The sequence below is a fragment of the Muntiacus reevesi genome, chromosome 6 (genome assembly GCF_963930625.1).
Source record: "Muntiacus reevesi chromosome 6, mMunRee1.1, whole genome shotgun sequence".
Lineage (NCBI taxonomy): Eukaryota > Metazoa > Chordata > Mammalia > Artiodactyla > Cervidae > Muntiacus > Muntiacus reevesi.
In genome coordinates this window covers 30,690,116-30,703,239 of record NC_089254.1, presented here as the reverse complement: position 1 = coordinate 30,703,239, position 13,124 = coordinate 30,690,116, and the positions used below count along the sequence as shown (strand labels likewise).

General features: G+C 37.0%; 1 protein-coding gene across 2 annotated transcripts in view; it reads right to left on the bottom strand.

Annotated features, from left to right (window-relative positions):
- Positions 1–13,124, bottom strand: part of SLC25A40 (solute carrier family 25 member 40) — an 87,446-nt gene that overhangs the window by 3,439 nt on the left and 70,883 nt on the right. For both annotated transcript variants that reach the window (XM_065939289.1, XM_065939290.1), the window contains exons 6-10: positions 9,756–9,823; positions 7,726–7,850; positions 6,707–6,880; positions 4,724–4,833; positions 1,363–1,444 (exon numbers count right to left, since the gene is read on the bottom strand). In XM_065939289.1, the coding sequence (XP_065795361.1) occupies positions 1,363–1,444; positions 4,724–4,833; positions 6,707–6,880; positions 7,726–7,850; positions 9,756–9,823 (559 nt within the window). The remainder of the gene's footprint in view (positions 1–1,362; positions 1,445–4,723; positions 4,834–6,706; positions 6,881–7,725; positions 7,851–9,755; positions 9,824–13,124) is intronic.

Here is a 13,124-nt window from a genome sequence, read left to right as displayed (position 1 = left end):
CAGACCAGCGGGTGACAGGCCAACACTCCTAAGTTACCCTCACCAGCTTCTGAGAGCTGCATTATGAAAATACTACTGTAATCAGTGTGCACAGTGATGACAACTCGGAGTCATTAGGATTAAAGTACATTTTAGGAAGTACGCCCAGCGAAAAAGGGAAAATTAGGGAAAGGTGTCATTCAGTAATAGCTCTGTAGAATTTGCAACTTAATGAAGAGGGGCTCATTATCTCAAAATTTCTTTTATATAATATCAGATTCTCTGAAGATAAATGAGGGCTTGTCATTTAAGAAGCTAAACTATATAAATAGTGTAACTACAGTAATTAGAGCAACCAAACAGAAAGGATACATTTTAAAACCAAGAACAAAGTGTTTATGACTGAAATTTAACTCTCTAAAATGTCAGTGACAAAAGCTTTATACTACAAGTTGGCAACTTATACTCGTTTAAATGTTTTTCAATTTTGGAAACAACCAATAAAGAAAGGAGGCTAAGTAACTGGGTATTTCTAATCTTATGGAGCTCAAGTTCCAAACTGGTCTCTATTTTAATAGTAGGGCGAAATGATGTAAAAGACAACGAACAAACAACTTCTCAACTGGAGGTCAGCCATGGCAGAGCCCTGCCTAAAGACCCAACATCCAAGAGCTCTTTCTACAGGGGAAAAGCAACTTCATACACTGTAAGGAAACACTGTGTGATTATTCAAGCACAGACAACAATGAACACTCCTCTACTGACCATCCAGATGATCAAATCCTAACAATTTTATGTTCAGAAACAAAGCCCCATTTCCAGTGGGCTTGCTACACTTTCTGTAATAATAACAGAATGAATCTCGTAGAAGCAACTAATAGTACTTTTTTTAAAATATGGACCATTGTTAAATTCTTTATTGAGTATTCAGTATTGCTTCTCTTTTGGTTTTTTGGCCAGGAGGCATGTGGGATCTTAGCTCCCCAACTAGGGATCAAAACTGCACCTTCTGCATTGAAGGGGAAGTCCCCAGGACAATTTTATTCTAGAAGAAATGCAGGTTATAAAGAAGTAGATGGGATAATAGGCAGGGGGGAAAAAACACATCAAAAAGGAAGCTAAAAAATAGAAAAGAAAAAAAAAAGAAGAATATGTATATGCATACTAATATAGTCTTTAAAATTTCTGAAATTTTTTGTTTAGGTTTAGAGTTCTTTCTGGGTACTCCATTCTAACAGTACATTAGTTTGAATTAAGTACAGAGGAAGGCAACAAAGGGGCAGGGGGAATCTTGTCTTCCCTTTCTTAGATATTCCTCACAGTATCCAGAAAGAAAATATTTTTCATGGCATCTTAGACACATTTTAAATTAATTAAACTTACTTTTCTGGCTTTCATATATCCAAAGTTGTGTCTGCTTTTGTGTTTTTACCACATCAAATGGCAAAGTAACAACAGCTGCAAACTAACAAAAAGTAAAATTGATTAATTTAAATTTTCCCCAAAGTATTTTATACTCTAATTAGCATATTACTTAATAAGGATAGTACTAAAATCATAACTAAAATGAAACATAAAGTGAAACCAGAGAGGGTTAAAGAGAAGCTCCTATTGAAGAGAACAGATAAAGTCTTACATACTTCTCCCAAAGTTCGGGAGTAAGAGAACAGTCCCCCTATATTCCTGAGGCACACTACACTAGTTGGCAGTCAGAATTCCAAGTAGACCTCTGACTGCAAAACCAGTATTCACAATTTCTGATGCTCCTGTGTGTTCCATTATTCCTTACTACAGATGAAGGTATAATATGTACTTTAAAGCAGAAATTCAAGTACCTAGTAATTAGCATTTAAAATTTTCCAAATGTTTTTAAAAATGTCAAAAAAAATTGAAAATGGACTTTTGAACTTTTAGTGCTACATACGTTTTCTTTATGGGTTTCAACATATTTATCAAATGTAGTTCACAAATCATTTTTAAAAACACATTTCATGCAAATCAAAACCACAATGAGGTACCATCTCACGTCCAGTCAGAATGGCTGCTATCAAAAAGTCTACAAACAATAAATGCTGGAGAGGGTGTGGAGAAAAGGGAACTCTCTTACACTGTTGGTGGGAATGCAAACTAGTACAGTCACTATGGAGAACAGTGTGGAGATTCCTTAAAAACTGGAAATAGAACTGCCATACGACCCAGCAATCCCACTGCCGGGCTTACACACCAGTGAAACCAGAATTGAAAGAGACACGTGCACCCCAATGTTCATCGCAGCACTGTTTATAATAGCCAGGACATGGAAGCAACCTAGATGCCCATCGGCAGAGGAATGGATAAGGAAGCTGTGGTACATATACACAACGGAATATGACTCAGCTATTAAAAAGAATGCATTTGAATCAGTTCTAATGAGGTGGATGAAACTGGAGCCTATTATACAGAGTGAAGTACGTCAGAAAAACACCAATATAGTATATTAACGCATATGTGTGGAATTTAGAAAGATGGTAGTGATGACCCTATATGCGAGACAGCAAAAGAGACACGGATGTAAAGAACAGACTTTTGGACTCAGTGGGAGAAGGCGAAGGTGGGATGATCTGAGAGAATGGTACTGAAACATGTATATTATTACATGTGAAATAGATCGCCGGTCCAAGTTCGATGCCTGAGACAGGGTGCTCGGGGCTGGTGCACTGGGATCACCCAGAGGGATGGGATGGGGAGGGAGGTGGGAAGGGGGTTCAGGATGGGGAACACATGTACACCCATGGCTGATTCATGTCAATGTATGGCAAAACCACTACAATATTGTAAAGTAACTAGTCTCCAATTAAAATAATTAAAAATTTCAAATTAATCAATTTGACACTTATTTAACACTTATTTCCATAATGCCTTAATTAAGCAAGAAAGATTTTCTGAAAGAACAAATTCCCTTAAGAATGTCTTATATTTGATATAACAGTCATGCAAAGTAAAACCTAGTCTCCCTTTTCTGTTTCCCAACTTAACTTGGTCAATATGCTGATAAAATAATCTTTAAAGTCATTTATTTTTATTTCACCCATCAATGTAAAGAGATTTAAGTTCTTGAAATCCGTTTCAAAGATCTCAGGTAAGATAAAATCAATTGTTTCTCTACAATCTAACACAGAGTTGTCCTTTCTTACTGAGGTGTCCTGGCTACAGATACTGAAACTTGCAGAGTATCTGTCCCTTATATAAAATGGCACAAAAAATAAAATAAAATAAAATGGCACAGCACAGTTGGTCCTCCATGTCTGTGGTTCCACATCTGTGGATTCAACAGCCAAGAATAGAACTGCTTCAATCTGCAGATGCAGAACCCCTGGACAGGGAGTGCTGATGGGAGTATCGAAGGTAGCAACAATGAGGTATGAGTCTGACACTTCGCAGAATAACAGGGTTTAGGTTGTTCCGTTTTCTAACAGAAAGCCTGGACATTATCCCACTGATGTGCTTTTTCTGTTGCAGAGACACATTTTTATTTGTTTAACAGTTAAAAGGCAGTGATATTTTCTAAATTATTAAAGATTTTAAAAATATATTTTCTGTGTTCGGTAAGAAAGAGTAAAACAACATTCTTTCATTACTGGAAAGCTGAGACAACACCCTACAGCCATTCAGCTTTTTTTTTTTTTTAACATAAAGCACTAAGTGCAGAACTGGCTCTACAATTTTGTGAGGGGTCACTAAACATAAATGGTACTTATTTTTCATCATTCATGGTGGATTAAGATATAAATAAAATTTGTAAGTTACTTTTAATCACCTCACAAATAAGAGAAATAATGAAAAGATTTTGCTGGTAGTCTAATTTCTTAAATTGCTACAAAGAATTGCTCTTTTGCCTCTATATATTTATACCCCATTATAGAGTTAACTCGACATATATCAGACCCGAGAATCTTCACGTCTCAATTTTGAACACAATCTCAGGGTCTTCTGTAGCCTAGGTTTTCTGACAGTTACTCCAGTATTTTTCTGCCAGTCTCCATGACTTCACTCTGCTCCTTCACTCTCTTTCTCTGGTTCCAATATGTCAGCATATCACTGTGTCATCAAAATTCATTCTCTAAGTATGTGGGGATAAGAAAGCTCTCTGTGTCCAAGATCATGGTGATAAGAATCTGCACAAAGGCCCACTACGTGAGTTTTCATTATGTGGAAGAGTGGCCAGAGGTGAACTCCCTACTACCCAAAAATGGTCACTGGGTACTGCTCCCTTCTAATTTTAAGTCTTATTCAAATTCTTTTAAGAGGTACTCAGAATGTTCCCAAAGAAACAGGAATTAGCAGCAAAGGATGCAATTACTTCTATTCAATCAGATGATACATAAGAGATAACATTTATAAAATATTAACTAACAAGATCTACTGGTATTTAATGACCAAACTGTCAAACACTTTGTGTAATAAAGTACTATCTAAATTCATTATCATAATTAATGATCTAACAAGTTCAAAAGTTTCAGAAAGATATAATGATAATGTATTTGTAATATAATAAAGGCAGATATAAAATGCATTTTAAAATATTTAATGGCTAGTACTGATAATTTATCTTCAAAATAGGGTAGTAAGTACTTACCACTTTGAGGATGCACTATTTTAAAGTTGTTCTATTTCAATAGACATGAAATGCTACATAATATTTTGTTCTGTTTTAGTAAGATAATTATCACTATGTTGGAATATAACAACAAAAGAATAAACTTACAGAACCAGACAATGCCCCTGAGGTAAAGTTGATCATAAATGTTGGTTCATATAAGCCAGATTTTGCACACAACCACTTCTTTAAGACTTCATAGTTATACCAGTACATTGCTACAAAAACAGAATAGAATGAACATATTTAGAAATGAAATGTGGACTTTACGGAAAATAATTGAAGAATATTATATATTAAAAGAAAAGAGAATTCTAGTATTGACACGCCTTGCTTTCTGCTTACACACATAGGAGGTGAAATTTGTAAAAATAGTAACCAAATTCTCAGTAATATTCTAGGAGTCTTATAAACAAAACTATGCATCAGTAAGAAGTAGGACTTTAATCTCAAAACCCAACAAGAACACGAGAGGAGAGAGTCACATCTCATGAACACTGATGTAAAAATCCAAAAGAAGAAAAACTGAAGTATTTCATGAACTATCACACACTATGACTAAATTGGGTTATCTGATAAACACAGTCGTGGTAAACGTAAGAAATGCTTTAGATACCGTGTACCACATTAACAGAATTGTAAAATCATCTAAAAATGATGGAAAAGCATTCAAAGAAATTTCTTAGAAACCGAGGAATAAAAGGCAGCTACTTCAACTGGATAAAGGATATTCATCACGAACTTAAAAATGAAATAGTTATAATTTACACATTATTCTCTACATAGAAAAAAGGTAGGCAGACAAATTAGGATTTATAACAGTTTTAGAAGAAGCTGAATGTAAGCTAACAGACAAAAAATCAACTCACATTGCAACACCCACAAACACCTGGAAAACTTTTTTAAATAGATTTTTTTAAATAGGCACTAAAAGCTGCAGATTCTTGTACATACCCAGCAAGAGACTGAAACAATGTTCCCAGCATTGTTTACTTGTTTATTCATGTATAAACAAGAGTGAAATCAAACAGCTGCACGTATGAAACAAAACTTAAGGAATATTTCCAAGTAAAATAAATTTTATACCTCAAAAATAGGCAAAACTGAATACCATCGTTTAGCAATAATATATATGTGGTAAGACTACTTAAAATCAAATAAGTGATAAAAATTCAGGTAAGAGGTCACCACTAAGGATGTGACAGTGAAGGGGGACATATGTGGTTTCCTGATTTTAAAAACTGCCGTGTTCTAAGTCATTTACAGAGGTGGTGATGTCACAGGTGTTTATTAGCACACTTGGTAATTTATATCTTTACTACTTTTTATGTATAAAACATCAAAATAAAAAATGAAAAAGTATTGGTCTAGGAATCCATGGTGATTCTAAAAAGCACAACTGAACACAAAAGTTGAAGAAAAACACTAATGGAAAGGGAAAGATACAGGACTGTGAACAGGAGTCCAAGCAAAGGATTAAATCAAAGGGAGAAAGAATGTGGAATGTTAATACAACGGTTCTCAGTGATTATTTCTTCCAGGTTTTAAATGGAAACATCAGATTCACAAGTACTACTGAAGTATGCACATTCTATAAGTTGTTAATTTTGTATTTCTTCTTGATTTTCCCCCTTTTCATAATTCAATGGTTAGCACAATCTTGAATCTGATTTATAATGTTCCTACAAGACACTCAAGTGGGGGAGATTTTTAATAATTGAAAAAAGTAGGAGTCAATATAATTCACAGGTGGTCTTAAATGTTATGCTATTTTGATTTGTAGTCCTTTACGTATCTTATTAATTATGACTTCTTTACAATAATTTTAAAGGTAGTTTGCATTACCTAAATATGAGTACTCACCAACTGATATTTAAAAAGAAAGAAAACACGAAGAGAAAAGAAAACCAGGCTTCAAACAGAAACCGTTCATTAAATAAACACTTACCAAGATCTCAGAGAGCCACACTGAACTAGGTGTGTGTGATCACCTAAGACAGTAACGTACCTCTAGCCTTAAAGAGTCTAGAATTTCCTTGATTTAAAAGTGGTATATACAAAGCTACTTAAAATGTAGCAGATAAATCCTACCTGAGAATGGTACATCTCTAAGAATGGTAGGAGCCCAGCCCCTCCAGAGGGAAATCCAACCATCTTCAGATACTTTCTTGCTGACAAATCGATGTAGTTCCTCATAAGAAAACTTCTTAGATTGCATCTTGGTTCTAATCAATTCCAGTGGACTTATTACAGTCACTGCGCCAACTGGTACAAAACAAGAAAATACAACAAAAGCACAGCCATGCATTACGAAGACATGCATGCAGAAATGAGTATTTCATGCATTTTGATATTTTAAAATTTTATTCTGAAATGTCTTCAAACTTTATCTAGTATCTAATGATGGCAACATCCTAGCTCTGATTTTTTTTCCTTGATAAAGGTATTTCACATACCTTACTCTTTCTTTTTTTTTTTTTTTTTAGTGGAGTGCAGTTTATTACACCGGCGGGCCCAAGGCAGAGTCACCTCTTAGCCAAGGACCCCATCCAGCATTTGTGAAAATCTTTTATACCCCATGTGTACGTGTCCAAACCCACCACCTCAATTCCCTTGAGACTTACATAAACAAAGGCAGGGTAAATACAACTACAATAACCCCATCATTCCCGTGTTACCTTACTCTTTCAAGAGCAGTTCCACAGCCATTATACATCAACCAGGACTATTATAAACCTCACTTCCACTACACAGAGAAAAATGTCTTTCTGATTAAACTCTGAATCTCAAAGTGTATACAGAAAATGATTAAAGACTCTGGCATTAATTAGACTCTGTGTTATTATCCTAAAATCTAGAATCTAAGGTCTACAATGTCAAATCTGAAAACTCTGCCAAAGAATTAACAGGACAGATTGATCCCGTCCCGTTCTGATGGCAGTCACCACAAAATATGATCGCTAGAGCTTAGGTATTAACATATGAGGACAAACTACAATGCAAAATAAATCTTTACCAATACTCTATTTGAAATTCTCTATAAATGTAAAAATGTTAAAACAAGCTTTAAGTGGAAATCAGAATGAAAATATTGTGAATTTATTACTTACGTCTGGCCACGATTCCAGCAGCAATTGGTATGCGGCTTTCATTTTCTCCTAATTTAGATCTCAGAAGAGCAGTTAATTGATCATAGCAGGTAAAATAAATAACTGTAGCAGGAACTGCCATCACTCTGTTAGAAACATACAAACAAAAAGATTTGCACAACACTATCAAAAGGCTTAAACATACTCTTAAGTTATTATTAAGTACAAGACACAGTGCATGGTGCATGTGTGCTCTGTCATGTCAGGCTCTGAGACCCCATGGGCTGTAGCCCGCCACGCTCCTCTGTCCATGGGATTTCCGAGGCAGGTGTACCAGGGTGGGCTGACACTTCCTTCTCCAGGGGATCTCCCTGACCCGGGGATCAAACCCACTTCTCTGTGTCTCCTGCTCTGGCAGGTGCGTTCTTTACCAACTGCACCTCCCGGGAAGCACAAAATGAAGATCCTTCTACTTTACAGAAGCAGAAAACCACAACAAATCAGCTATGAGATATTTTTCTTTAATGATTATCAGTGTTTAACTTAGACAACAAAAAGATGCAAAGTAGGTTTCTCCTCTCCAGAGATTTGTAATGTAGTAGAGAAGATAAGTTTAGAGCACCCAGTCAGGTCATAAATATGAAAAGACAAATAAATGGTCTTGACTTATTCTGTGTCTGGTCTTCATTCCCAACTACATACATTATGGTAACATGAAAATCACTCAAGTAAAAAATCTTGTAAAATTCACTTGTAAAAAAGTACAAGCACAATTATAAAATACTGCGGACCATGTCATACCTGCTTATAACTGAAAATGATGTCACCAGAATTATATATATATTCCAATGACATTCTTTCAAATGAAAATATTAAGAGGGAGTTATTAATTAAATACAAAGTGGAAGGTACTATCATGTCATCAAGATTTAACGCAACAAGAAACCAGTCTCTGTTTCTGGTCTAACCAAAGGACTATCACAGACCATACGTGGCAATGCCTAATACTCTACAGTGAAGTGGGGTGATGAGAACTTAGAACAGGACTGACTGCTGCTCCCGGATCTATCACCAACCTTATAATCTTAGGTACTGTTTAGAGTATGTGCCTCAAAACTGACTAATGTGCTCCATAACAAGATAAGTCAGAAAGGAACGAGGTGGAGAAAGGCAAGGTATTAATTGGAATTTTTACATTCAGCCTTACTAGCTTGTCATATGAATTCACCTAATAGCTAATTAGTACTGAATTTTATGGAAAAGAAGTATACATAGCACAATACCTCTCATTATTTTAGTAAAATAAAAACTCAAATGAACACTAATTTCTTAATTTCTGAACATGAAAAAATAAAGTATGCTTATGCCCCAAATCAGGTAACTTCAGGAGGGCCTATTTGTCTACTTGACCTTGGGTCATCTTCAAAGAATTTAGCCGCCCTTGGAATACGCCCTGTAACAAGGCTTTTCTGTATGTCTGGAGCACTAAACCAGCTTGTCTGCATTGATTTGTGCAAATGATGTGAGTTTTGGTAAATATCTGCTTCTATTGGGGGGCTGGAGTTTCATAACCACAGCCAGTCATTAACACAGCATGTGCCTATATCATCAGCCCACATGGCAAGCCCTAGACTCAGACTGGAGTGCCGGGAAGGCAGAACTCCTGCACTTGCCCGCCTGGCCAGCTCCTGTTGCGCCTTTCCCCTCACTGATTCCGCTACTTGCCTTTTCCCCTCACTGATTCCACTTCGTGCCTCTTCTCCTTACTGATTCCACTTCGTGCCTTTTCGCCTCAATGATTTCGTTTCATGCCTTTTCTCACTGATCTACTTCGTGCCTTTTGCGGTAACAAACCACAGACATTAGTATACGTCCTGTGAGTCCTTCTAGCAAATCATCAAATGTGGGGTAGTTGTCAGAGTCACAAAACAATGCTCTAGAAAATGAAAAGCTCTGATATTAAAAATGCATGATGTTGTCCCATCATACTGATAGGGCAAAACAAAACCACGACCATCACTAAGTAAGAAAAATACTAAATGTCAACTTACAAGGTAGGAGGAAGGCCACTCCACAGGGACTTAATGCCCTCATTTCGAATGATTTTCAAAAAAGCATCCTAAAATTGTAATAGAAAAAAAGTGGTCAAAATAAAGAAAAAAGATAATTGGTATTTGATTTTTAAGCATTTATTTCTAAAATAAAAGTTTCCCAGATTTATATATGCCCATTCTTTAAACAGGAAAAAAAAGAATTCTTCTCAACTTCCAGACACAAATAAAGCATTTCTAAATGACAGTTCCTGCTTACAAAATAAACCTATATTACTCAGCATGGGATTGTTCTACTTAGGGCTGAGAAGCAATGTATTTTGAAGATTATTATAAAAAGGAACTGGAGGGATGGCAGAAAGTTAGAATAACTCTCCTCTCCAATTATGAAATCTGAGAGAACATTATTTAAATCCAGTATTTGAAAGCCCTGAGGAAGAACAAAAAGCAAGCAGAAGCTAGAGGGAAGCTTACTGTTAAAAGTCAAAGTACCATGAATGAAGTTTGCACATTTACAGCTTTTTGACCATGGGAGCTGCAAGGAACAGTACATTTACTTGCTTGAGACGGCAAACACCAGAGTTCAGGTTTGTAGATCAATCAGAAAGTTAGAAGGGAAATCCCAGGAAAAGAGGCTACAGAGGACATTGCTGCTGTTTTAGTCATTCAGTCATGTCTGACTCTGCGACCCCATGGACTGCAGTCCTCCAGGCTCCTCTGTCCATGGAATTCTCCAGGCAAGAACACTGGAGTAGGTTGCCATTTTCTGCTCCAAACAGAGGACGTAAGTAAGCCCTTGAATTTAGAGACAAAGTCAGCCACAAGAGGTGGCTCACCACTCAACTGTGCAGCCCCAGGAGAAGACAACGAAAACAAACCAGACACCCCGCGGATGGCAGACGGGGTGGGGATTTCAGCTGCAGCCCACCACAGTGGTGCCTGAGTGTGACGTCTGAATCTAGCCAAAGTCAACTGCCTTTTAGAAAGGAACTGACTCTTGGGAAGAATATAAAAGAACCCAGAGTCTTTACAATGCATTCTTCATAATGTCCACTATCCAATCAAAATTCATTAGACACAAAAAGAAGCAAAAGAAAAAGCAGTCATCAGAAACCAGCACTGAGATGATTAAGACGATGCTATCTGCAGACAAGAACTCCAAAACACTTATTATAAACATGTGCAAGGGGTACAAAGATGATGGGTCCATAGTGCATGGGCAAATTTGGAATTCAGCAAGGAAATAATTACTGTTAAAACTGCCAAGTGAAAATTCTAAACCTGAAATGAAAAATTAACTAAGTGGGCTTAACAGCAGAAAGGAGACAGCAAGGAGTCACTGAAGACAAATCTAAAATTAAATCAGAAGAAGGAAGAGAAAAATAATGAAGAAAAATGGGAACTTCCCTGTAGTCCAGTGGTTAAGACTCTATGCTTTCACTGCCGAGGGTCCAGTTCAATCCCTGGTCAGGGAACCATGATCCAGCAACCCACGTGGCATGGAAAATTAAAAAAAAAAAAAACAAACACCAAACCTTTAGAAAAATGATCAGAGGCTCAGAGACCTGAGGGTAGAAAACTGATCAGAGGCTCAGAGACCTGAGGGGAAACATCAAGCGGTACAGCACTAGTTTATGTGGAGTCATAGAGAAAAGGAGAGAAAACAGAAGAGGAAATTACCTGATGAAATGATGAGCAAAAGACTCCCTGAATTAGTGAAAGGTATCAATTGACAGAGTCCCAAATATCAAAAAAAGAGAAAAAAGTGAATAAAAAACAAATAAAACAAAAAACAGTAGAGGAAAATGACAAAATACATATAGGGAAAGGATGATTAAATGAAGACCAACTTCTCAACAGACATAAGACAATGTAATGACACATTTAAGGTGATAAAAAAAAAAAAGCAAGCCAGAATTCTGTATGCTGACAAATACATGTCAAAAATGCTTTATAAAGACATTTCTATAGAACAAAAACTTGGAGATTACCCTGCCAAAATACCTTCAATAAAGAAATGCTGAAAGGAGTTCTTTAGGATGAAGGGTCATGGTGGCACCACGTAACTACCATCTTCAGAAAGGCAGGAAGGCCAAAAGAGGTGGGAAATACATGGTTACAGGTGAATATGTATTTCCTTTTAACTATTTAAAAGACGTAAGACTATTTAAGTTGAAAATTCTAACTGTGAACTGTGGCATCTGTAAAGTACTACGATGTGCCAGCCGTGAGGCAACAGCACAGACGAAGAGGAGGGGGTTAGGGCGTCAGGACATGAGGGGCCTGAGAGCCACTCTACTTGTGGGTCAGCAAGTCAGCCCGCATGGCATCATGAGAGCCCAGGTAAAGACGAAACTCTCTGGGGAGAGACATAAAGCCCATCATCGCAGCAACAGCAGCAGCCAGAGTACCCGCATTCTGATACCTGTATCCTGGGCCCCAGTTTCCACAGGCCGTGTGAAGAAGGCTGGACGACAGCTGAACACACAGTGGATGCACACAGGAGAGGAAACCTGACCTCAGGGGGTCCAAATCATTTACAACAGGGAGTAAGGATGCCTGTATCTTCCAAGGTCATTCACTCTCCAAACAGCCTTGAAAAGATGATCAGGAACAAAGGACAGACAATGCCACGCACATGAGAAGGCCCAATGTGAAACGCTTTTGAAGAACTGTTTGGAATTGAGGAATCAATATAATGTTATTAAAATTCAAACCAATAACAGGAAAGGAGGAAAAAAGGGAACAATTAGAAAAATATACAAAAATAGACTAATACTCCAATCATATGAAAAATTATATTAAAGGACTAAACTTTCTGATTAAAAGTCACTACATCAACAGCCATCAGACTGCCAATGTAGAATCCACCTGCCAATGCAGGTTTGATCCCTGGGTCAGGAAGATCCCTGAGTAGGAAATGGCAACCTGCTTCAATATTCTTGCCTGGAGAATCCCATGGACAGAAGAGCCTGGCAGTTCATGGGGTCACAGAGGGTAACAGAACAAGACAGAACTGTATCACCATCCTGGAGTAAAAGAATGGAAAAAGACAGGCTACATAAACACTACTATGAGAAAGCGAAAAGCTGCAAGCTGAAAGGTGGCTTTACTACATTCAGATAAAAGACTTCAAGATAATGAACATTACCAATGACAGTGAAAGAGATTTCATTATAATAAAGATGTACCAGAAAAACATATCAAGTGAATGTGTATGTTCCTAATAACTGAGGTTCAAAACCCTATGAGGCAGACCAGAGAGAACTAAAAAGGAAAACAGACATGTCCTCAATCATATCTAAAGATTATTATATGGCATTTGGTCCCATCACTTCATGGGAAATAGATGGGCAAACAGTGGAAAGT